This window comes from Stigmatopora argus, chromosome 2 (genome assembly GCF_051989625.1).
Source record: "Stigmatopora argus isolate UIUO_Sarg chromosome 2, RoL_Sarg_1.0, whole genome shotgun sequence".
Taxonomy (NCBI): Eukaryota; Metazoa; Chordata; class Actinopteri; order Syngnathiformes; family Syngnathidae; genus Stigmatopora; species Stigmatopora argus.
This window is the reverse complement of record NC_135388.1, coordinates 16,075,109-16,099,438: the sequence shown is the minus strand read 5'-3', so window position 1 is coordinate 16,099,438 and position 24,330 is coordinate 16,075,109. Positions and strand designations below refer to the sequence as shown.

The 24,330-nt window shown below is 40.3% G+C and overlaps 1 protein-coding gene across 6 annotated transcripts in view; it reads right to left on the bottom strand.

Moving 5' to 3' along the window:
• The window catches only part of LOC144092339 (protein kinase C-binding protein NELL1-like), a 152,846-nt gene that overhangs the window by 1,031 nt on the left and 127,485 nt on the right, over positions 1-24,330 (bottom strand). For 3 of the 6 annotated variants that reach the window (XR_013306001.1, XR_013306000.1, XR_013306002.1), the window contains 7 exons: positions 23,390-23,566; positions 22,933-23,157; positions 19,145-19,242; positions 6,191-6,292; positions 1,497-1,636; positions 1,206-1,306; positions 5-76 (listed from right to left, as the gene is read on the bottom strand). Coding sequence is in view for 2 of the 6 variants with exons in the window: in XM_077624980.1 (XP_077481106.1) it covers positions 22,265-22,315; positions 22,933-23,157; positions 23,390-23,566 (453 nt within the window). In the remaining 4 variants the exon portion in view is untranslated. Of the gene's footprint in view, positions 1-4; positions 77-1,205; positions 1,307-1,496; positions 1,637-6,190; positions 6,293-19,144; positions 19,243-19,344; positions 22,316-22,932; positions 23,158-23,389; positions 23,567-24,330 lie in introns of those variants that run through there. The other 3 variants (XM_077624980.1, XM_077624991.1, XR_013306003.1) reach the window with 2 other exon arrangements.

The following is a 24,330-nucleotide window of genomic DNA, read 5'->3' as shown; positions in this document are numbered from 1 at the left end:
TAACCTGTAACACTCCAGTCTTCTAGTTGATTGTTTCAGCTGTCACCTCTTCCACCATCTGTATGGCTTTAAACATCTACAAAACACCAGTGTGATTATGTAATTGCTTAATTAACCATTTTGATGCACAAATGACCCACATTCATTTCCCATGTTATTTCATCCTGGATGTTTTTCAGTCAATCACTTTAAATCCATTAATTTTTAAATAAATATCCTAAAGTCATCATAGCTTCCGTTTTTCTCTTCTTACACTGAGGAAAAAAATGGTTATTTTACCATAGGTTTAAACTTTTGGAAAATAATGGTTATTTTACCATATATTTAAACTTTTGGAAAAGAATGGTTATTTTACCATAGATTTAAACTTGAGGGAAATAATGGTTATTTTACCATAGATTTAAACTTGAGGGGAAAAATGGTTATTTTACCATAGATCAGGGGTCGGGAACCTTTTTGACAGAGAGAGCCATAAACATTTCATATTTTGTAATGTTATTTCTTGAGAGCCATTTTCAGAATTGAAAGGTAAAAATACATGAAAATGTGATGTTTTTTTGTTATTTCACCACTTTTAAAGTACAAAAAGTCTCTGAATTCTTGACAACATTGTTATGCTGTTGCTAATAAATCAGTATCAATGATATTATCAAACAAAATTATGATTAAAGTGGTGGTAGAGGTAGTGCCAACATGACATGACATTCCTATTAGTGCATTCAGGATTCAGCTATCTCACCAGTGATTTCCATATTTTATATCACAGGTTAGTGGAGAGCCATATGCACCCATGGAAAGAGCCACATATGGCTCCCGAGCCACAGGTTCCCTACCCCTGCCATAGATTTAAACTTGAGGGAAAAAATAGTTATTTTACCATAGGTTTAAACTTGAGGGAAAAATGGTGTCACAGTCTGTCAAAACCACATTTAAAAATAAAAAGGTCCAAGGCCAGGGTAAAGGTATATTCATTCTACAAGTGTATCATTTATTCCTTACACCTCCACTGATGGCACTTGTAAATTAACCACACGGGTGTCTTGCTAATAAAAATCAACACCAAACCAGTTAGTGTTTTCATTCAAAATTCAATGTATCATATTAGACAAGAACCTAATCGAGCAAAGCCTTAAATACTGAACGCTGATATTTAATGATTAAACGGACAGAGAAAATAGAAACTAGTATTTAAAAAAAAGACTCACTTTGCTGATAAACAGCTCGTTATGGCGTCGAAAAGCTGCTCCTTTTTGGCCGTTTTAGGCACATTCTTGATGTTTCCCCACAATATGTATTCGTTGAGGAACTGAAACACACAATGGAATGATTTCTTATTAAACATAAAGAGCTAGAGGTAACGCAATGTAGCCAATTTGTTTGCAAACATTTTTCTGTTTCCAACCACATGGCTACATCACGCTAACGAGGCATGCTACCGTCAAAAAGCACTCTTAAAATGAGAACTGGGGCTTCGAAATCCCCAAATGACAACGTACCGATTGCACTGCATTGTCATGTAAGAGCTTTATCAGGTCTTTCTTCGGTAAATAGTCACTTCTGAGTTGCTGCGGAGTCCACTGCTGTACTGGCTACTGGCTCATCCGCCATTTTGAAAAATGGGCGTTTGAACTGAGACCTCGGTCATGCGTATTAAAAACAGACAGAAAAAAATACATTGTTTTCATATTAACGTGTACTATTAGACTAATCCTCGTCATTATTAAAAAAATGTTTCTGTTTTGGACAATTTTAACGGTTATTGATATGTGTGAGCCGGGAATGTTGTTTATTTTTGAATACTCTGATGAGATTGTATCATTTAATAGGTGTGTAAAAATCATTGAAACTTGGCCATTAAGGGTCATTATTATGGTGGTCTTTGTGGAGATTAGTTTAATATTGATGTTAAACAGATGCCCTCTGAAGGAAAAAAACTATGACAGACCAGTTCAAATGGAAATGAGAAACTTGTCTTTACCTCAGTTTTGTGTGAACTTGTCTCATCTTATCTCATTTTCTGAACCACTTTATCCTCATTAGGGTCGCAAGGGATGCTGGAGCCTTTCCCAGCTGACTCAGGACCCGGGGCGGGGGACACCCTGAATCGGTGGCCAGCCGACCCCAGGGCACAAGGAGACGGGCAACCATGCACACTCAAACCCATACCTAGGGGCAATTTAGAGTGTCCAATCAGCCTACCTTGCATGTCTTTGGAATGTGGGAGGAAACCCACATAGGGAACATGCAACATGCAAACTCCACACAGATGGACATGACCTGGATTTGAACCCAGGACCCCAGAGCTGTGAGACCGACGCACTAACCACTCGCATCACCGGGCCACTCATGTGACCTTGTATTCATTAGAATTGGTCATTTGTTTTCCCAGAATGGACATTAAGGCAAGATGATTTCAAAGACTGATTTCAAAGCACAGCTATTTAACTGTCATCTTTCTCCTGCTTATTTATAGCAAGACGATGACAGACAAAATAATTTACCAGTAAATTGTTAGTGAATAATTTGAATAGATATTTGACATTGCCAGTCAATCACTGTAGATACTTAAAAGAGCCTTAAAATTCCTTTGGACTGTTTAATAAAAGGAGTGATGTAGTCAATTTGAGGAGTGATGATTAAACCTTCCGTTGTGGGGGAATATGACTTCACATTAGGCTTTCCATCAAAAATTAAAACCCCACTGATTTTAATGTGCGCCCCACAGTTCTGAGATTGAGGGTTCAATCCTCGTTGCACTGGGTTCTGACTTTCTTGCTTTCCTCCGGGTACTCTGGTTTCCTCTCAGATCCCAGAAAACATTTATGGTAGGCTGGATAGTCACTCTAAATATCCCTTAGGTATGAGAGTGAGCGTAAATGATTGCTCATCTCATTTTGCCCTGGGACTGGGTGGCATCTAGTCCAGTGTGTCCCCCGCCTGTTGTCTGCAGTTGGCAGGGATAGGCTCCAGCACCCCTGAACACTCTAAATTCTTCTGCTGGAGCCTATCACAGCTGACTTCGGGCCAGAGGCTGGGGACACCCTGAATCGGTGGCCAGCCGATCGATTGCAGGGCACAAGGAGAAGGACAGCCATTAACACTCAGACCCATACCTAAGGGCAATTTAGAGTGTTTGCATGTATTTGCAATGTGGGAGGACACCGAATTACTCGGAGGAAACCCACGCAGGCCCGGGGAGAACATGCAAACTCCACACAGAAGGACGTGACCTGGATTTGAAACCAGGACCCCAGAGATGTGAAGCCGATGCGCTAACCACTCACTCCACCAGGCCGCCATATTAGGCATGTATGTTTTTATTAAATTCCTCTCTTTGCTTCTTTTACCTCTTTCAGGTTGGCTTAAACAACAGTTTTCAGTTTATCCATATATTTTGCTCATTAGGATTGCTAGTATGTGTCTTCAATGATGCAATCACCTGAAGCTTGAATAAATGTGAAGATGACACTGAATCATTTCAATGGATGGCAAAGTTTGCTTGCTGTGCCAGAGGGGGCAGTTTTGGCAAATGTGTCTGTAACTCCCGACTATTCTGCTGCCAACATAATGGAGTAATGACTTTTGCTTAAGTAACAATGGCAACAGGCATGGTTATAATTGTGCTTCTCAGAGAAAGAGAGAGTGTTTTTATTTTTCTGCCTTTTACTATTCATTGCTGGCATAAATTGCTTACACAAACAAATATATATAATATCCATTTATTTTTGCACAATCATTACACCATTTTGCTGTATAAACCAAGTAGTGGCTGAGCACTTAGGGTAGAGTGCTATGAGCTGGAAACAACTATAGACACTGGGTTCATTGGAAAATGGAGTGTGGCCCATATTAACTTCCAATTTGTCAGGCCGTAGGACTGAATCATGGCAAAGCTCTCTGTACGCATTATTAAGAGCTCTGCTGCCTCTGTGTATTGAGTCAGTCATGGATTGAAACCTTGTTCTGAAACCACCTGGAGTGCAACCTTTTGTGTTATCCAAAAAGCACATATTGACTGCTCTTTCTGAATGTCGACTTCATCACTTAGAGCTCATTTACTTCCATAGTAACCAGTAACCATTACATCGGCATTCTCTAAAATTAATCATTAGCTGAAGTTCATTTAATCAAATGTATAAATATTTTTCTCGTTTCAATTAAATATATAAATAATTTTAATATTGGGGTGGCCCGGTGGTGCGAGTGGTTAGCGTGTTGGCCTCACAGATCTGGAGTCCTGGGTTCAAATCCAGTTCACATCCACCTGTGTGGAGTCAGCTGGGATAGGCCAACACCCCCCGCGCCCCTAATTAGGATAAAGCGCTTCAGAAAATGAGATGACATGAGATAATTTTAATATTATCCGTAAATCACTCTCTCTAACTCGCTCACCCAGTTGCTAAATTATTTAACAACAATACAGTCATACCTCTACTTACGAATCCCTCAAGGTACGGAATTTGAAGGTTACAATTTTTTTATATGCAAATAAGTAACTCGAGATACGAAAAAGATCCAAGTTACGAAATCCCCCAAAAAGTACATGCATTTCCTTATCCGTTATTTTATTTTGAAAATATTGTCGCGAATGCATTGATTCTCACTTTAGAACATTGCTACCCTCTATTGGGCTCTCATTTCATCGCTCTCATTATATCTCATACAATGACAACATACCTGTCAACCTCTGCCGATAACTGCCCTTATTAATGATTATGATTCCCCTTACAAACCCCAAAAAAACCTTACAAACACCATACGACTCGTACGGTGTTTGTAAGGTTTTGTACGAGTCGTACGGTGTTTGTAAGGTTTTTTGGGGGTTTGTAAGGGGAATCATAATCATTTATAAGGGCAGTTATCGGCAGAGGTTGACAGGTATGTGACAATGAAAGCATTCAATTTAACTCAATTGGCTGTATCACAACAACCACTATCCATGTTTCAAGATTCTCTCTTACATTCCTGTCCACCTTGACTAAATGCTCCCCTTATTAATAATTGTAATTTCCCTTATTAAAAACCGTACAAATACAACGAAGCACATATTTTCACACACACACACACACACACACACACACACACACACACACACACACACACACACACACACACACACACACATAGGGCACAGGTATACGTCTAAAATGTAGTACAGAGTGGATGGCTTTCGGCCCTGGTGGAACAGGCTCTCGACGCCATCTGGCGGACAAACACGGGCATTACGTCTCGCATTATGACGGCCACGGAGGGAACTATTTCAGCGATGCAGGGCACATTTTCATATTCTTTATTTATTTTAAGACATAAAAAATGGTTTCCTTATAATTTGCTCTAATTTTTGTGTTTCCTCACATCTTTCATAATAAATTGGGACACTGACAAATTGGGAGACTGACAGTGTTCAGTTGGTAGTTGTGTGAGGCCTGTGAAACGAATAAGAGAATTTACATATAAAGTACACCTCTACTTATGAAATGTTTGAATTACGAAAAAAGTTCTGGAACCTATTAATTTCATAAGTAGAGGTACGACTGCATTCTCTAGTTACATTGTGCGCCCCAACTTTTTTAATTTGGGGTCCTAAAATTGCAGGTTAGGATATGTTATTCTCTGAGGGAAAAAAGAAAAAGTTAGTCTGGAGCCCTTTGGTCAGAGCAGTGACATATAATTCAAGACAGTGTTCAATAAGGAAGCCTATGAGGCTATATCCTCTCTGAATGCTCTCCTGGGAGGCTTGGACTGTCAGCATTATTGAAAAAGAGCAAGCGATTAAGTAGCATGGATGAGTAATGTTGGGGGGGAAAAGTGTTAAAAGGTTACTATGCCGTTAATGTGTGAATGTTTCTTAAATTACAAACCATTGATCCATGAAGATGTGGGATTTTACGGTCTCTATTCTTCTTCTCCGGCTTCCATGGGGATTTGAACTCTCATCGTCTAACATTTTGGAATTTGTGTCACACTAATCGTTAAACATACATACACACACACACACACAGATATAGATATATATGATTGTTCCTTATGTTTTAGGTACCCTGTTAGAAAAATACCCCCCAAAAAACCTGACACCTCAAGGAGCAAAAATAGAGGGTCAATTCTTTCTGTGCTCCTCTGTCCATTGCTGTGAAGGATTGCAGGGAATTAAGAGGGATTTGTCTCTCAGTTTGGGGCCCATGATACTTACTGAGTTGCTTAGGGCAGTGATGGAAGGGACTGGAATCTACACCCCATGGCGAGAGAGTGACACAATGCAAGAAAAACACTGCAGTGGTAAATAATGGAGTACCTACAAAAAATAAAATGATTAAATAGTTTTCAGGCTTAACAAAAACGTGGCATAAATGGTCATTTGAAGACAATGCAAGGAGAAAGCATGGATGATCGCAATTGATGAACTATAAATAAAATGCGTAGATAAGGTGATTGCCTCTTTGTTAATTTCGACCAGAAGCATTTATCATAATTTAATTTCATCACATTTTCATCTGCTGCTTCTAGCTTTTTTCACAAAGTGTAGGATCTGCAGGAAGTCTTATTCAAATATTTTCTTGTGAATAATGCTTTTGTGTATGGTTGAACTACTCAGGAAACATTGCACAAAGAGATGCTGTAGGGGAGAAAAAAGTGGGAGAATCTTTTTGATATAACACGGGACGATATACATGGAGCAGGTCCTGAGACAAACCCTTGCAGTGAACAATTGTGGGTGTGGGGCTAAGTCGCCAGTGTATATACCAGCAAACTTGTTAAAGTTGAAGGTCACATGGACTCATGAAACACTGGATCTGATGTTAGTCTGTTCATTGTGCCAATACATGACGGGTTGTTTGGTCGCCGGTCTTTTGGTCGGCGTCTTTTGGTCGCCGGACTTTTGGTAGCGGTCTTTTGGTCGCCCGGACCCAAACAACGGTTGACCAAAAGACCGGCGACCAAAAGACCGGCAATAAAACAAGGTAAAACAACATGGTCTACGCATCAATAAAAGCCAACAATGGCCCTGAGCAGTTTCACTGAGCGGACGTGTGAGTGTATAAGAGTTTGTATGTACATGAGTTGTCCCCTTAGGAAGGGACGTCAGTCAGGGTCTTAACAAGTTCTCCAACAAAAGACAATAAAAGTACGGGAAATTTGGAGCTTTTCTTTAGCCTAATAATTAATAGGGCATTAAGTATGACTAAATAATAATTTGCAGTTTGTATTTAGGGAATTTGAGCAACGATTTAAATGGTAATTATCAATAACCTTCCGGGCGACCAAACGACCGAGTACCGTGCCAATAGATGGTATTTGCATGATGTTAGCATTGATGTGAGAGTAGCTTGGGAGGTATGTCTCCATTGTCACATCATCAGTAGTGTTTTGTTTGGCCGTTTCAACCCTTTGTCAAGCAGGCATAGCATTTCATTGCTTAGCACCGCCTTCTGTTGTATCAATTAGTGCTTGAAGGGAATTTCAGACTATGAAAATTACTCTAAATATCACAAAGTGTACATAAAAGCACTATATACATTATCTCCATTTAAAAGGTCATTTTAATTGCCATGAAAGCAGTCAAAAATCTCACGTTCCGTCATCGTCAGCCTCAAGAGTAAGTCTGTGCTGCTCAAGTATTTCTGACCCCCGCTGGGTAGGAGATTGCCTCAAAACCAGGGTATAGCCTTTTGGCAGTCGGCTTGACACTTGTGCGGCAGAGAAGCCCTACGCTGTCAGAGAGTGTAAATGGAAGCATAGATGCCCCAACACTACCAATTGTGTAGTGTTACCTTCTGCTTCTACTTTGAAAATATGTTTACAAATAAATAAATAAAACAGTGGCCTGGTGGTTTCTGGGTTCAAATCCAGGACATGTCCACCTGTGTGGAGTTTGCATGTTCTCCCCGGGCCTGCGTGGGTTTCCTCCAGGTACTCTGGTTTCCTCCCACATTCCAAAAACATGTAAGGTAGGCTGATTGGACACTCTAAATTGCCTCTAGGTATGATGTGAGTGTATATGGTTGTCCGTCTCCTTGTGCCCTGCGATCAGCAGGCCACCGATTCAGGGTGTCGCCCCGCCTCTGGCCCGGAGTAAGCTGGGATAGGCTCCTAATGATCCTAATGAGGAGAGAGAGAAATAAAACAGTATATATTTTAACCCTCTGAAGAAGGCAGAAGTACAACGCTGAAACCTGTCAGGTGACTAAAAGCTTAAAAAAAACACTATTGTCTGTTATAAACAAACTAGTCAAAACATAGATAACAAGAAGACAAAATGAACTTTGTACAAGTATATACTTTTAGTTCTTAATATTTGCTTTCATTGGCATACCAATTAATTAACATTTTTGTGTGAGTATTATGGATGGCTCCCTTTCATAATGGAATCAAACACTCAGTTTCAAGCTTCTGCACAAGCTCTCCAAAATTCAACATAGATGTCAGGAATTTTCACAGCAAGCCCCATCTCGCCAGGGTTAATTGACTCTTAGAATCCATTTCTACTGGTACATCTGTGTTGCCAAAACCATATCAATATCTCTTCATTATCCCAGCAAACAAAACCGTCCAACCATAACAGGCCACATAATAATTTGTGTACCAACATTGCATAAGAACTCCATCTCAACTACAGTGTACACTGAGGTGTCATCAGTCTCCAGGGGCTACTCTCCATCTGCTCACAAAGATAACACACTCAATTTCATTTGTGCTCCAAGCTGAGCCACACTCCTTTTCTGTTCTGCCTGTGTTTGAGGTACAAGCAAAAAGACAAGAAAAGCATGTTGGAAATAAAATCCCAAAGGGTACTGAAGTCTACTCACTCACTCACCAAATAATGAACTAGCGGTACTTGAAATATATATATCTGTAAAATGTACAGAACCAAAAGTTTGCTCAGCTCTTAAAACCAGAAAACATAAGATGATAAATGTAACCAAGTTAAAGTTGACCTAATGTGGGAAACAGGGAGTTGTACTATTGCTTGAGCTTTTATGGAAGTGTACAATATTATCACAGACGCATGAAGACATGGCGGATGAGTGGTTAGTGCGCGACCTCACAGTTCTGGGGTCGAGGGTTCAATCCCAGGTCGGTCCGCACTGTGTGGAGTTCACATGTTCTCTGCAGGCTTGGGTGGATTTTCTTTGGGCACTCTGGTTTCCTTCCACATACCAAAAACAAGGCGAGTAGGGTGATTGAACACTCTAAATTGCCCCTCGGTATGAGTGCAAATATGAATGTTTGTCTGTCTCCATGTGCCCTGCGATTAGCTGGGCACCGATTCTGGCTGTGCCCCACCTGGTGCCTGTAAGTTAGCTGTGATCGGCTCCAACTAGCAAAACAATTCTGACCTGCTGTTAAAAATCCTCTAAGATATTGATATTTAACTCATTTCTAAAGGTTCTCCAGGCACTCCCATTTTCATCTCATCTCATTTTCTGAACCGCTTTATCTTCATTAGGGTTGCGGGGGTTGCTGGAGCCTATCCCAGCTGGCAGAGGCGGGGGACACCCTGAATCGGTAGCCAGCCGATCGCATGGCACAAGGAGATGGACAACCATACACACACACTCACACCCATACCTAGGGGCAATTTAGAGTGTCCAATCAGCCTACCATGCATCTCTTTGGAAGGTGGAAGGAAACCGGAGTACCCAGAGAAAACCCACGCAGGCCCGGGGAGAACATGCAAACTCCACACAGGTGGACGTGACCTGGATTTGAACCCAGGACCCCAGAGCCTTAAGGCCGACGCGCTAAACACTCGCTCCACCACTCAGGCACCCCATGTATACTAATTGTCTTTTTTCATTTTGTTCAATTTTGCAGGCTTTTACACAACCTTTGTATTAAGTTGTCTTATATGACAACAGGAAGAAACATTTTTAGGTGCCCCTGTAGGTTTTCAGACCCATTTTCCAGATCATCCGTTATAAGTGCCTGTGTGTGTAGTGAGGTAGTTTTTTCCCCATTTCTAAAGACTATTGTCCTCCATCAAGCACAGCAGGATGTTATCAGCTGCAGCCAGGCCCTCCCACAAATCTGTGTGTTTGAAAGAGAGAGAGGGAGAGAAGAGTGACAGAAAGTGAGAGAGACAGAGAGAAATAGAGTGAGGGAGAGTGAGAGAGAGAGAGCACGAAGGTCTACTTCATTCAGTGAATATGACTGGCCCAGATACCACAACTCTCAATGGTTATTATCATGAAAGTGCGAGACTTAAGTGAAGAACTCCAGAGATCTTGTGCAGTTATTAAAAACCTTTGAAAAGCCTGATCTGGTGGCCTGACACTGACACAGATGTGAAGGCAAGAACATCCAAAATGTGTCTCTTCCTCTGCAGGGGGAGGTAAATATAACACACTATTACAAGAACATGTTCATTTACTTCCATAGTAACCAGTACCCATTATATCAGCATTCTCTAAAATTACAGATTACCCGAAGTTCATTTAATCAAATGTATAAATGTTTTCCTAATTTCAATTAAACATATACATAATCTTAATAGTACCCTTATGTGCTCATGTTGCATTCAATTAGAATAATGTACAATTGGCACAGTCATTACACTAATGTTAATGGACACTAATGACGTGAGCCTTGAAACTGTCCATTATCATGCCATTAGATTTACTGAACTTCACATTTTTGTAGCACTTACACACATCACCTAAGCATCTTTCTTGTTGTGTTCACATTCAAATTCCCATAAACCTATATGCGATGTCAAGTACAACAGAATCCAAAACACGGCACACATTTCAAGCAGCAGAAATACCATAAATAAGCAAATAAAATATTGATGAAACACTGAAGGAAAAGAGGAAATAACTTCTTCTTTTTTAAACGATCGACTGGTGGAGTGGTCTCCTTGCCTAGGGCAAATTCTTACTCAGGCATGCCCCTGCTGGTGCCTATCCCAACTGGCATTGGGCTAAAAACAGATTACAAGCTTTAGCATTCATGTCTGGGGGCACATAATGTAAAAAGGCAATACTTGTATTCACGCCATCAATAACTAAGATGGAAGTCAAATTAAGCTACATGCAATAGTATTGCTGCACCAGTGATTGAATATTTTAAATCAGCTGTCTAAAATTGATACGGATATTTAAAAATTCCACAGCGCTCATTTTAGAAAAAAAACTATGTTTCAATGAGTATTTAATGTTACGTGAATTACAAGCTTGTGGCAGAAACTGGCAAAGCATTTTGGGATGCAGTTGACGACAGATTGTTATCAACATCCAGCCAGCGAGACGTAGGACGGTTGACTAACCCAACAGCATGAGGGATAAATGACACAAGTTTTAGAAAGTGGCAGACAACGTTTAGATGCATCATTGTAGCATCATATAGTCAAACACAGTTTGGGACAGGCAGAAAAGATATTATGCACTCAGAAATTTGAAGGACCACATAGCCTCTTGTGAGACACACATGGTGACCTTTGGCGGAATTTTTTCTTTCCATTATTACTTTAGCCATTGACTCACCAATGGGACGTTCAGACCGTGTGCTGTCACAATCGGTTGTGTGCTCATCCAAATCTTCACAGCCAGTAAGTGAAGATGTACACTCATGTAATGACGGGGTTGCAGGCTCTAGCCTGTCATGTCTAATGAATCTGTCAGGTTCTCACAAGATGCCTACGTATTGATCATCAAAACCTGACCCATTTTGCTCCAGGTCTTACAGCATAAAGAACAACTGGAACATTGTGGGGATTAGGGTTGGTGGGATGTCTCATTCGCTGTTATTCAAGATTAATATTCTCAAGATTAATAATTTTCTGTGTTTTTTGGAAGAGGCTATGATTTAAGCCTCTTTAAATAGAATACATGAACATTGATTTGTCTGCGGGGTGGCGAGTGGTTAGCGCGTCGGCCTCACAGTTCTGAGATCGAGGGTTCAATCCCAGGTTTGGGCGTCCTATGTGCATTTTGCATGTTTTCTCCTTGCTTGGGTGGGTTTTTCTACGGGAACTCCGGTTTTCGTCCACATCACAAAACCTGCAGGGTAGGCTGTTTGAACACTCCAAATGCTCCCACGTATGAGAGAGTGTGAATGGCTGTCCTTTGTCTCCTTGTGCCATGCAATTGGTTGGCCACCGATTCAGGCTGACACCCACCTGGTGCCCGAAGTCAGCTGGGATAGGCTCCAGTACCCCCTGCAACCCTTGTGAGGATAAGCATTACATAAAATAAATGATTTGACTACAATGTCTCATCTCATTTCTCTCATTTTCTGAACCGCTTTATCCTCATTAGGGTTGCAGGGGGTGCTGGAGCCTATCCCAGCTGATTCCGGGCCAGAGGCGCGGGACACCCTGAATTGGTGGCTAGCCGATCACAGTGACTACAATGTTGCAACTTTAAAATGATAATTTTTAAAACACTTTCTATCTTACACTTGAGAAAACATTACACATTGATCAATGCCAGGTCAAATGCCAGCAATTAGGCGGAGTCTCGGATAACATTTAATTCCCAGCAAACAGAAGGCTCTCTTCTAAACTGATCACGGAGCTGTACACCAATTCCCAACAGTACTTTGCATTTTTGTACTTTTGCTAATCTTCAGTTAAAAAGTCAAAATGGATAAATAGTTTAGACTCTTATTGAAAATTATCCACACACCAGCACTGGGGAGAAAAAATAAAGAAAGAGGGGGGAAAAAAAAAACGATAAACACTTAACTTCTGCCTCAGGGGTTGAATATTTTGGCTGATCGCTAAGAGGTGCCAGAGATGCTCCGGGCTAGGAAGGAATAACAGTAACCATGAATCTTATGTAAAGCACGGTAGATTGACTATGTATGGCAGGGGTGTTCCACCCCGGTCGTCGAGGGCCCCTATCCAGTCTGTTTTCCATGTCTCCCTGCGCCAACAAACCTGAATCAAATAATCAGGATGGTTAACAAGCTTCTGGACAGCTTGATGATGAGTTGATCATTTGATTCAGATGTGGCAGAGGTGGGAGATATGGAAAACAGACAGGATGGGGCCCCTCAAGGACAATAGTTTGGCACCCCTGGTGTATGGTGACAATAGTCTTTACTGTTTCCAATGTGATGCCCATATGTATTTTTAAGGACTTGATAGTAAGCATTAGACACAGACAAATATTGTCTGCTGAAGTCTCCTGATATTGAAGGTCTTTAGGAATTAAGTCACGTCGAGTACTTTTTGTGACCAGCACTCGTGTCCCACAGCTGCGCAGCCTCAATTCAGATCTGTTTACCTAATTAATAAATGTTACCTCTTAATAAGTTGTGACAGAGAATTAATGGTGTTGGCCAGGCCTTGTGTGTGAAGGTCGTGGTGGCTTCTGATTGATGGTTTATTTATTTATTTTTCTGGATGAGGCAATTTAGCCAGACACAGCATCCTAAAAAATCCAGATGTCTGCCTTGATAAACACTTAATAGCATGCATTTTAAAGATATAATTTATACAGACAAGCCAGATGTCTTTTTGTTCCAGAATTTTCATTTGATTTACTGAAAACCAAACATTTCAGGTCACTATTAATCCACCTTGTCTGACTTCTTCAGAGAAACCAGACTTCCTTCTACATATCAACTTCATCTAGCTCTTTCGGTGGCATCTTAAGGGGGTCACAGGTCAGCCAACAGACAACACCACCTGCGTGTCCTGGGTCTATCTTGGGCCTCATCCCAGGAGGATGTGTCAGGAATACCTCAGCATCTCTAAGGTTGACCTCTACATCCTGTCACGGACACTCATTTTGGCTGCTTGTATACAGGATTTTGTTCTTTTCATCAAAACCAATCCCCCCTAGCTACATGCAATAGTAAGAAGGTTGACTGACCAGTAAACGGAGAGCATCACTTTTCGGCTCAACTGCTTTAACACGACAGACTGATAGAGACCCTGCATCCAGTGCAGTGCAGAATCACACCAATGCAAGTCCATCTTTTAATGTCCTTACTCACGATAATGACCCACAGATAATTAAATTCCTTTATTTGGGAGAGAAACTCACCAAGAAATGCTAACCCACTTTTTTTGAGGATCATTGTTTCTGATTAGGAAATCCAGCTGCTAATCCCAACCGGTTTACACTTCTCACTCCACTGAGAGTTTAAGATCACTGCTTGATGAAGTTAACAAACCACATTATCTGCAAACATAGAGATGCAATACTAAGGTTGCTAAGGCAGACCCCCTCAGCACCTCGGCGGAGCCTGGATATTCTGTCCAAAATGGTTATGAATGGAATCAGTTAGAAATGTAGCCTAGGCAGAGTACAAATCTTATAAACCAAACTCTGTCATCAGTCAGGAACTGACTGCACTGCCCCTGTCAGAAGTCTTTGTACTCATTCTACCAGAGCACCCACAACAGTGCTTCCAGAGTGACACCGTTCACACATGCAGACTGCTTGTGACAACTCCCATGACCCCTCACGGACCCTAGTGAGAGTGTAGAGCTGTGTACTGTTCAACTACCACTAAGAAAACCACTCTGCCCCATTTGAAAGAAAGGAGAGAACCACTCGATAAGTGATCTTTCTCTTCTGAGGGGTCCCAACACAAAAAAAGTGCAACACTACTGTATTTTTTCTCCTAAATGATTAGAATTATTAGAATCATGTGCTCAATTTAACACAACTTTGGGATAATCATAAATCCCATATCTATATTTTACTTTATAACACTTTTTAATATATAATGCCACCAAGCTGATCGCTTAAAATTGATTCAAATGATTTTGTTAGATTTGGGTAAAATATATTATAAATATATAATATTGTGGCGCCAAATTGCATTTGGATTGGATTGGATCGGATAACTTTATTCATCCCGTATTTGGGAAATTTCATTGTGACATGGTCCTCAATATTAGGAAGAGATGCATAAGAAGAAGAGATGATGCTGAAGTCGGTTAAGTAAGTTTCTAAACTAATCTTAGCTATTTGATGAGTAGGCCTAGTCAAAGCATAGGCTGAGGTGAGGGATATGTCAAGCCGGAGCTCAAAACAGTCGGTTGGTCTATGATTTGGAAATCTGAGAGCTTTTGTCTGCAGCTTAGCTTAAAGTCACGGTGAGTGTAGCCGAGGCTTGAAGCAGAAGGGTTGGCCACACACCGGCGCATGAATTTAAAAGCACATAGTTTAGCCGGAGGCTCAGCAGACAATTGGATGGACTCGAGTTTCAAATTTGATGATTTGCATATCCACTTGCCCTTGACAGGGAGGGCTTCACAGTCGACATGACTCTGGAAGCAATGACTCGACATGTTAATTTGACGTGCAAAACTTGATGCAGACAATGTGTAGAATGTGGCAATTCCCACCTGGCGCATTGCAGATCCTCAAAGATTGATGCCGTAAAGAACTATTACCTCTTTGGCTGCCATTGACAGCAATAAATGTGCAATCCATTTCAACTCTCCATTGCCGTGAATGGTTGTTTGCGGTGTGGACTTTTAATAAGCTGGGTAAGCAGTGAATGAGTTTCAAAATAAAAATATAAAAAGTGTCCATAAATGTCAAGTCTGAAAAATAGTAGGCAGCTTGAAATCAGAAACAAAGCTGAAGAAGTCAACTAAGTCACACTTTGCTAGTCCAAAAGTTGGGAGAGCTCTGTGGATAAAAATGAATTTCGCAGTCTTTAAGAGCGTTAAATAACTGATACATTCACACCAAGATGATCTAAATGCACGTGGGCTTTGCTGTTAGCGCCGACATGCATGACAAGATGATTGATGGTATGTGGGAGAATATGTATTAGGCTTGAAAGTACATTGTGAGTTTTTCATCTATTGTACCTGGTGAGGTGAGAAAGCAAATGTGGATGATGGAAACACTTGGTTGGGTGGTAGTGGGCCCATGGTTTACCATGTTCGTAATCCTAACCTTAACTACACCTCTATCCCCCTGGATGTGGTCTATAGCCAACCCTATTCATAACCCTCAATGATGCATCCAGTGAAATCTTGTGAAACCAAATTAGTTAGTCAACAATTTTAAGGCCAAGAATTAAGCGGAAATAAGGAAGGTTGAAAATCTGGGAGATATTTAGGAATATGTTTATCGAACAATCCATGTGCGTTATTGTTGTGACATGTTTTTGAAGTGTGTTCCTCAGAGCATTGGCCTCACGCCCCCATTTACTGGCGCGCCCCCGTCTTGGAAGCTGTAGACAGATAAAATTGGCCAAATGTGCTGTAACGTTGCCTGACATTTCAACATGCTTTCATCCTGGTTTTTGTGTGAACCTAGAGATTAGGTCTCCTCTTGGGGACACTGTTGAGGCTAGCGAGATAAACAGGAAGGAAGAACAGATGGTTGTATTCTTTTTATGATACCGGCACTCCTGGAATACAAAGGGTCAGGCCCTCACAAGAAATACATCCCTTAATGATTGACACTACAAAAGCTGTGTGCTTGGAAGAGAAACATTGTCGTAAAACAATAGAGACAAGCCACCAATCCCTTTAAAAAGCACATACAACCGAGACAGGGTTTTGCGGACCCTTTTTGTAGCCTAGCTGTGGATGAGTTGATACAATGTTTGCTACCCAATATGTTTGTCTTGTTCAATTTAATAGCATGTGTCAAGCATTCCTCCTTTTCAGAATATCATCACGGAGTCTACAGAGCCCACTCCAAGTTAGGAAGATCCAGGTATTGGCATTTTCTTTCCATCTTTGTTCGCTGGCTGGTTATGGCGGCATCCTTAACAATTCAAAACTAAGCTAACTCTGCAGCTATCTGTCTCGCCCTGATGTAAATTGGCAAATTCCATGAGTTTGTTGGAATGATAGAGAGGAAGACCAAAAACCAAGTTATAACAGGTAATTCAAACACTGCTAAAATTTGCTTAATGGCCTGACTGTTAATTTAATGAACTCAATATAATGCTCATTGGCTGGTGACTAATCATTCCAATAAAATTCAGACACTTCTGTGTGACTACACACATCAAAATTTGGAGATGATACTTTTCCACTCTCATTTGAATCCCAAGGCAAATAGTTGAGAGAACTAAAGAGAAAGCCTGAAGGACTGCGAAATGCTTGTGTCCAGAGAAAGACACAAAATAGGGAAGGGAATTTACTCACCAGAGTAAAGAGCCTGAGGTTGAGTTAAGACATCGAATTGATCGCAACTGGACGTTTCTTGTTGCGTTTAGATGCGTTAGATGCCTCTCAACAGATTAGGCTTTGGCACTTCAGTTCATGCAACAAGGCTAGTTGGGGCTGCAATTTCCTCACTCTACTACCTGTCTTTCTTTCCTGGGTCTGGGTTCTGGAGTTTCAGCTCAGCTCAACTAGTTACTGTATTTTCAGACCTTTCGGGCGCACCTAAAAGTCTAAAATTTTTCCCAAAGTAATGGCTGCGAACCACACTGTCGACAAGAAATGAGAGGGGAAAACAATGAAATTTGCGGAATGACAATTGATCTCCAACCCCAATTTTAACTTAGCTATTCCGTTTTATTGAATTTGAATATATTCCAATATATAATGCAATACCGTTCATAAATTTACAGGCCTATAATTTACCCTAGCCTGTCGGTTGACTATTTAGCTTCTGTTAGAAACAATTTAACGGATTCACAAACACACAAAGGTATATTAAAAGAATTGTTATTGATATTTTAGGTTTTTTTAAACAAACACAAAAAGTACCTGTATTCAAATGATCTAGCATATATATTTACAAGTATTAACAAGGAAACAGCAATGTCCAGTGCGTTACATATAATGTACACACCCACAACCAGAAATACTTCGACAACGCTCCAACGTGACACTGGGTTAAATAAACACTAAATTGTTCTGCTCTGCCTGCCCTTTAGTCAATAGAAGCGATGGGGCAGCCTTGTCACTAGCTCAGCTGCACTTTTTAATTATACCCCAATTGATCGCGCCTAACGTCGATAAGGCATTTAAGCTGCCTAATCCTTGTTGCGTCAACATGAACAATGTGCACCTTCTGGGGCGAGACACTATTGGTTGCCTCTTATATATTTAACTAGCTTCCCTTTTTAAGAAATGCTTAGTGATTCAACATTGTGTCTTCAATATTCCGGTTCTACGGACTGTTGAAACAACTGTCACTCCCTCTATTGTGTGCTTCTCTAGATCTCATTCTTTGATAGTTTATTGAGTTGCTTTGAAGAGTAACATTCTGGTTCTCCCTCTCTCTCTCTCTCTCTCTCTCTCTCTCTACCCACACCCCAGAATACTGTTAGATAAGAATTGTTATTGAAGGAGTACATTCCATCACTTTGGGGGTGACCTCGATGGCTCCAGCTCATGAATGGTAAGCACCCTTGGGTTGAGCTTCCCCCTCCAGACAAAAAAAGAGCACACTGAGTGTTGACAGAGAGCTTAGGTCGCCCTTCACTAGAACTATAAGCATCAGAGCGGTGAGAACAGGAGAGTTACTATACAGCTGACTGGCACTTGGTTAATTGACTAAACCCCTACACAACCCATCACAGAGATGATCGCAACAGTTTTGTTCACCCCATTAGGCTCCACATATTCTAGGATAGACCCATCCGTATTGAGCTGTAGAAATTAATTACTCATGGATATGCCTTGGGATCATGCATTGTATTAAATGTACATATCATCTTCTGTTTGAGTGGAGATTTAATCAGGAAAATTACTTGTTTGTCTTGACATAAACTAAACTCGAGGGGACACAGACTTTTCAACGTGAGCAATGGGAGCAATTGCATGATGTGCACTGCTCTGGCTAACATACTTAGTATTCAATATTCATACTAATTGATAATACATCACTCAGAGCCACTTTGTGAGATGAAAAAAGTTTATCACAATTGTATATATATATATATATATATATATATATATATATATATATATATATATATATATATATATATATATATATATATATATATATATATATATATATATACGTATGTGTGTGTGTGTAATGCCTTCATACGTGTGGAGACACAAGGCTGAATAACAAAGGTACTGGACCAGTGAAAAGCAAAGATGTGCTACACTCATCCATATACCCATGCCTCTTACTTCATTATTGCTTTACACCATTTTTGTGGATTCTTCCTTGAATGTCCTCTCATGCACACAGATCGTTCAAATGTTATGAATTCCAGACCAAGAGAGCTATGGAAGTGTGTCACTCACCGTTTATCATTCGATCCATCCCAAAATGTCTTGAATCAGAGAGCAACAGCCAACACATATTTTCCAAGAGTTGACATCAAAAAAGGAAGAAAGTTCATCTGTATGGGGGAAAAAAAGGTAAATCCTCAAATATGATGCTTATGATTGCTGGATAGGGAGCTAAAGTGCAGGAAAAACTTGAAGCCAATACAAAGAGCAAATAAAGTAAACAACAAAAATATTTATTAACTGGAGAATGTCTTACAGCAAACGCTTATCACAACACAGTCATGAATTCAAGTGACACTTAACCCTTTGAGGACAAGTACTGTAAATAAACAGTGAATTTCTCCAGTGTCTTCGTGTATCAAAAACATGGAGAAGCATATCAGGTTCGAGAAGTACAAAACTCCCTTTTTTTCCTTTTTTTTAGAAGGTTGGACAAAATGGAGCAACACGATGGCTTTTTTGTGTGTCCTCATGAAAACAAAATCAAGAACATCTCTTTCTCAACTCTGAATTTTCATTTTTCTTTTCATTCTTTTTTTATGTGTATGTAGTTCTATTTTTCCTCAATATCATGTCGAGATATTTCCCATTAAGTTTGTTTGTGCCGGGAATAATCAGTTGATGCAGATTTTGTTATACAAACACAATGACTAGTCTAATCAATAAAGTTGCCCTAAAGCAGCGAAGAGAAAAAAAATGTCAGTTACTAAAAGGGTTAAGGCAAACATAGAAAAATAAATAGCAATAAAAACAATATACAACTTGCTTCTCATACTGGACTCAAAACACTCCTAAGAAGCTCTAATTAATGAAAATTATTCATATTAGTTTTATAGTCTTTAAAGACCCCTTCACTTTACACTCTATATACAATAAAATGACCACTCCTACAGGAATGAAAGTAATCACTGAAAGCAACACATTATGCAGACACACAATAGTAATATAAAACTGTATAATGTCATCATATTGTCTGTATGTAAAAACATTTACTCACCGACTTGCAATGTGTTAACAGTATTTTTTTTTTTACATATTTTTTTCAAATCTTATATACCAAATAAAGCAACATTGTGAGTAGAACAAATGTTTACAGTGACCTTTTTACAAATCTCTACTTTCGACAGTTGTTTTCAACTTCATTGAGAACAGATACCTTGAATATCACTTTTTGAAAGCTGACTATGCACATTGAACATATTTAACAAAACAGTAGTGAACAAAGGAACATAGATATGCTCCTCCAAGATAGAAACTGAAGAGATGAGACAAGGTCACCGTGGCTGAAAACTGAAAAGTGGTGGCTGATCTCTCTGCATGTTACCGTCCCCTCGGAGGTTCAATGACATAGCCTATCACAAGAAGCCCCTTCAGGTGTTACAAGCCAAACAGATCAAGGTCAGTGAAAGGTGTGGACTTTGCAGAATGCGCATGCAATTCTGTAGAAATAATTCTAGCAAGAATAACATTGACACAGCTTTGTATTAAATATCAAGAGATTGTGAAAATGTGTTGTGGGAAGTGACTTCACGAGATGGAGGGTCATGAGTAAAACCCAGATCCTCTCAGTTCTGAAATGTGTTGTATAGTGCTTTTGTAGACAAGCATAACGAATCACTTTCAGCTGAACAAAATGTGACCCTGACAAGCCAGATGTTCCATAGCATGGTTCAAGCAGATTTGACAAATATTTCATTTCAAGGTCTGTGCTTATTTCAAACTGTGGCTACTGCGTCAAGCATCCATCTTAGCTTTTGAGGGGAAAAACAAATAATTCGAAAAGCTATAGGCTCAAGGTGTAACCAACGGGACACTAAAGGGAAAAAAAGTCCTCCCAGGACAAACATCACTATGATGGAAAACAGGACAGGACCGAATATGGTTTATGAACGTGTGGTGATGCAGAAAGAACACTGACATTTTTCGTCTTAATGAGCCTGACCGTGTGTAAACAGATTCGACACACTGTGACCTGCTGGCATACTCAGAGCAAGATGAGCAGGCCTTTATTTATCTCTTTCCTCTTTTTTTACATCTTGCTGTCATTGCATGTGTGGCATACAGTGAAGAGCTCAGCAATCTTGAGAATGACAGAGCAATATGACCAACAACATCGTCCAGCAACTTAATCAATGTCTACTGCTGGTGTGGGCCCAGATGGTTCTGTGGCACATAATCACATTCCTCCTATACACTGTGGAAATCAAAATACTGCCGCGAATAAAAAGTACAGAGCCCGCAATGGCTCCGCTGAGAGGTCCCATAATCGTACACACTCATACCAACGGACAATTTGGAGTGTCTACACGTTTTTGTGATGTGAGAGCAAAATGGAGTACCCAGAGAAATCCCAAGCAGCGATGAGAAAACATGCAAAAACCGTCGATCTCATAATTGTGAGGGTGGCCTGCTAACCACTAACCCACCGTGCCTCCCAAAAATTGTAATGGTTGCTATTGTATTTTGGCCCATCGCGATTGCTTTTGTAAATACATTGGAGATTTTGGTCAATTATTTTTCACTGTTTTGTTGAAGCTTCAGTCACTCGCTACTGCCTCTTGAGGTAAGAAAATGATATTGCAAGGCAAAAGTCAGTGTGCTAACTTCGTCAGATGTTGCTGTGCGATGGTTACAATATGTTTGACATGACCATTATTCCTCCATATCTAACTATCTTCTGCCTTCATTAATATTGCTGAATGTAATTATCTTGAATTATAGGCTTTTTGATTCATTCACCAAAATGTCCTGTAAGAATTCTCAGTGACCTCATTACCAGGCTTCTTAAAATTCTCAGTGATAACTTTCAGCAGCTTGCATCTGCTTATAAGAGTCAATAACTTTGTTGTGAAGCAAGGATGAACTAAAAAAGATACAACAGGGTATTGAGTAGCTATGGCCTCAGGCTCCTGCAAAGCTACACACAGCTGCATCCCATCAACAGTGTTAACAGGTGGGGAAGAAAGTCCATGTCTCGACGGGTGTGTATTGTATTTTAGATGCACATAATGGCATGCACGAGACAGAGCAAAAGTCTGTAAAAAATAGGGGCATAAGAATATAATGATGGAGGGGGGTGGGTGGTGTTCACACAAAAGGTAGTTAGAATAGGGGTCAAGAGTAAGCAGAGCTTCAATTGTTTTGAAGGCAGTCGAGATCCACTGAACAGCAGACATTTCCATTCTGTTACGGGCAGCATGAAAGCACAAAGAAGAAGAAAGTTTTGTACACTGTCAGCATGGACAAGTCTTGAAAGAAATTGTAGTATAGTTATCTTATTTATTGAGCGTTTACATTTTACTGTTGTATTCACATATTTGCAATTTGGGACTAGATACTTGGGTCTGTCTTTGTCTGGGAGGCTAGCGCAGTGTTGGGAGAGAGTCAATGGGATACCAATTCTGTCGAGCCAATTTCGAAATAAAATACAGGATGCTAGCAGATTATTTAAAAAGTTTAGTATCGGCAGGTTCGGGCGGCCCCGAAGCCAAGCACACATTGTTAGAATTTTTGAGATTTTGCATTTCGTAAGTAGAATTTTTATTTGGAAAAAATTCACATAAAGCCTTTTCCCAACTTGGAATATTCATAAGTGGGGTCTTCCGTAAGGTGAGGTATGACTCTATAACAATAGTATATCTAAAACTAAATCGCATGCACATTTACATAAGGATAAACTAAGAAATACGATTATTTCAATTGCACTTCAGTAATTATAGTTGCTCCAGTGAAAGAAAAACAGAAACTAAAGTATATAATTTTCAAACATGACGCTAGTGTTAAATGTGGCTTTGTCTTACTTTACATATGCAGCTGGTGCAAGGTGAGTTGGGCATCTGCCATGTGTTCCCACTGAAGCGAGTGATGCCCGCATGGTCTGGACATGTTTGCCGGATATCATAGGACATGCTGTCGGCCAGGCAGGGATCTGTGACGCAACGTGGGCAACATTCACCCTCTGCCACGGCTGTGTATTCGCACACTAACACGGGACAGACTAGAGGCCAGCAGTCCACTTCTCCCTCCTTGAGACACAGGCAAAATAATAGGGTAGGGGGAGAAAGTAAATTACTGATCCGTTAACAAACACAGAAAGAGTATACCATGGCTAAGTATTAAACAAAGCCTGAGTCGTGTTTGGCATTGATGAGGAGATTCTGTTACATCCCTAAGGGATTTCCCATGAAGGTCAGGTTTCATTTGTGTTGCCAATTTACACTCTGCATGTGTGTGCGTGCGTGAGTATGTCATGCTGACCATGCAGCGGCACTGTCGGCAGCCATACAGCCAGGATGCGCCACTTCGGTAGAGCGTACGACCACTCTGGTCCAAACATTGGCTACTAGGTCTGTTGTCACAACTAGGGCAGCAGAACACATCCTCCTCTGGGTTTCCACAGTCGCATGGTTTTCTCCTACAATACGTCTGCCCATCCTGGAAAACAGAATCAAATGGATATAAGACTTTTTTTTGTAAAGAGGTGGTTGTATAAATGTCATATTCTTTGCATGATCTGGAGGATAACACACTCAATAAACACTGACCTACTATTTTTTGGATAAATGCTGTGTTGAACAGACAAAACTTAACGATTTGAGGGAAATTTGCTGGGTATTTGGACCAATAATTGCCTACCATAGTGCTTAAATCCCTCTGGCTATGGCGATTAGGTTTCTGGGTGGGAAAGTGTGTGTTTGCTGTAATGTTTTTACCCTTAAAAATACATAAGCAAAATCATTATGCGTCTACTTTTAATTTGCTGTAGATCTCGCTCCTCTCTTTTTCACCCTCTCACCTCATTATGGCATCAATAAGTGTAATATGAAACAGGAATGAGCAAAACTGGAAACAAGTACTTTTAAAATGACTTAATAAAGTTAACCCTTGCACACTGTATGAATAGAGGAATATATTTTTTTAAGTGTTAGAATTGTTGGAATATACTGTGTATGCTTATCTGTATGACACTGGGGGTAAAGAAAGGGGTGGGTGTGGGGTGGTCGGGGGTAGAGTACTTGAGGGATATTGGAAGATCTAAATTCCTTATCTCTGTGAATAGATATAATCGATTGATTATTGACAATATTTCGGGACTTAACCAATGCACTGTCTTTACTGTTTGTCTTGCACGCTTAACAGCTAACATTTTAGTGGTTGGTTTTATCCAGCACTGTTGGTCTCAGTGATGGCACTGCAGT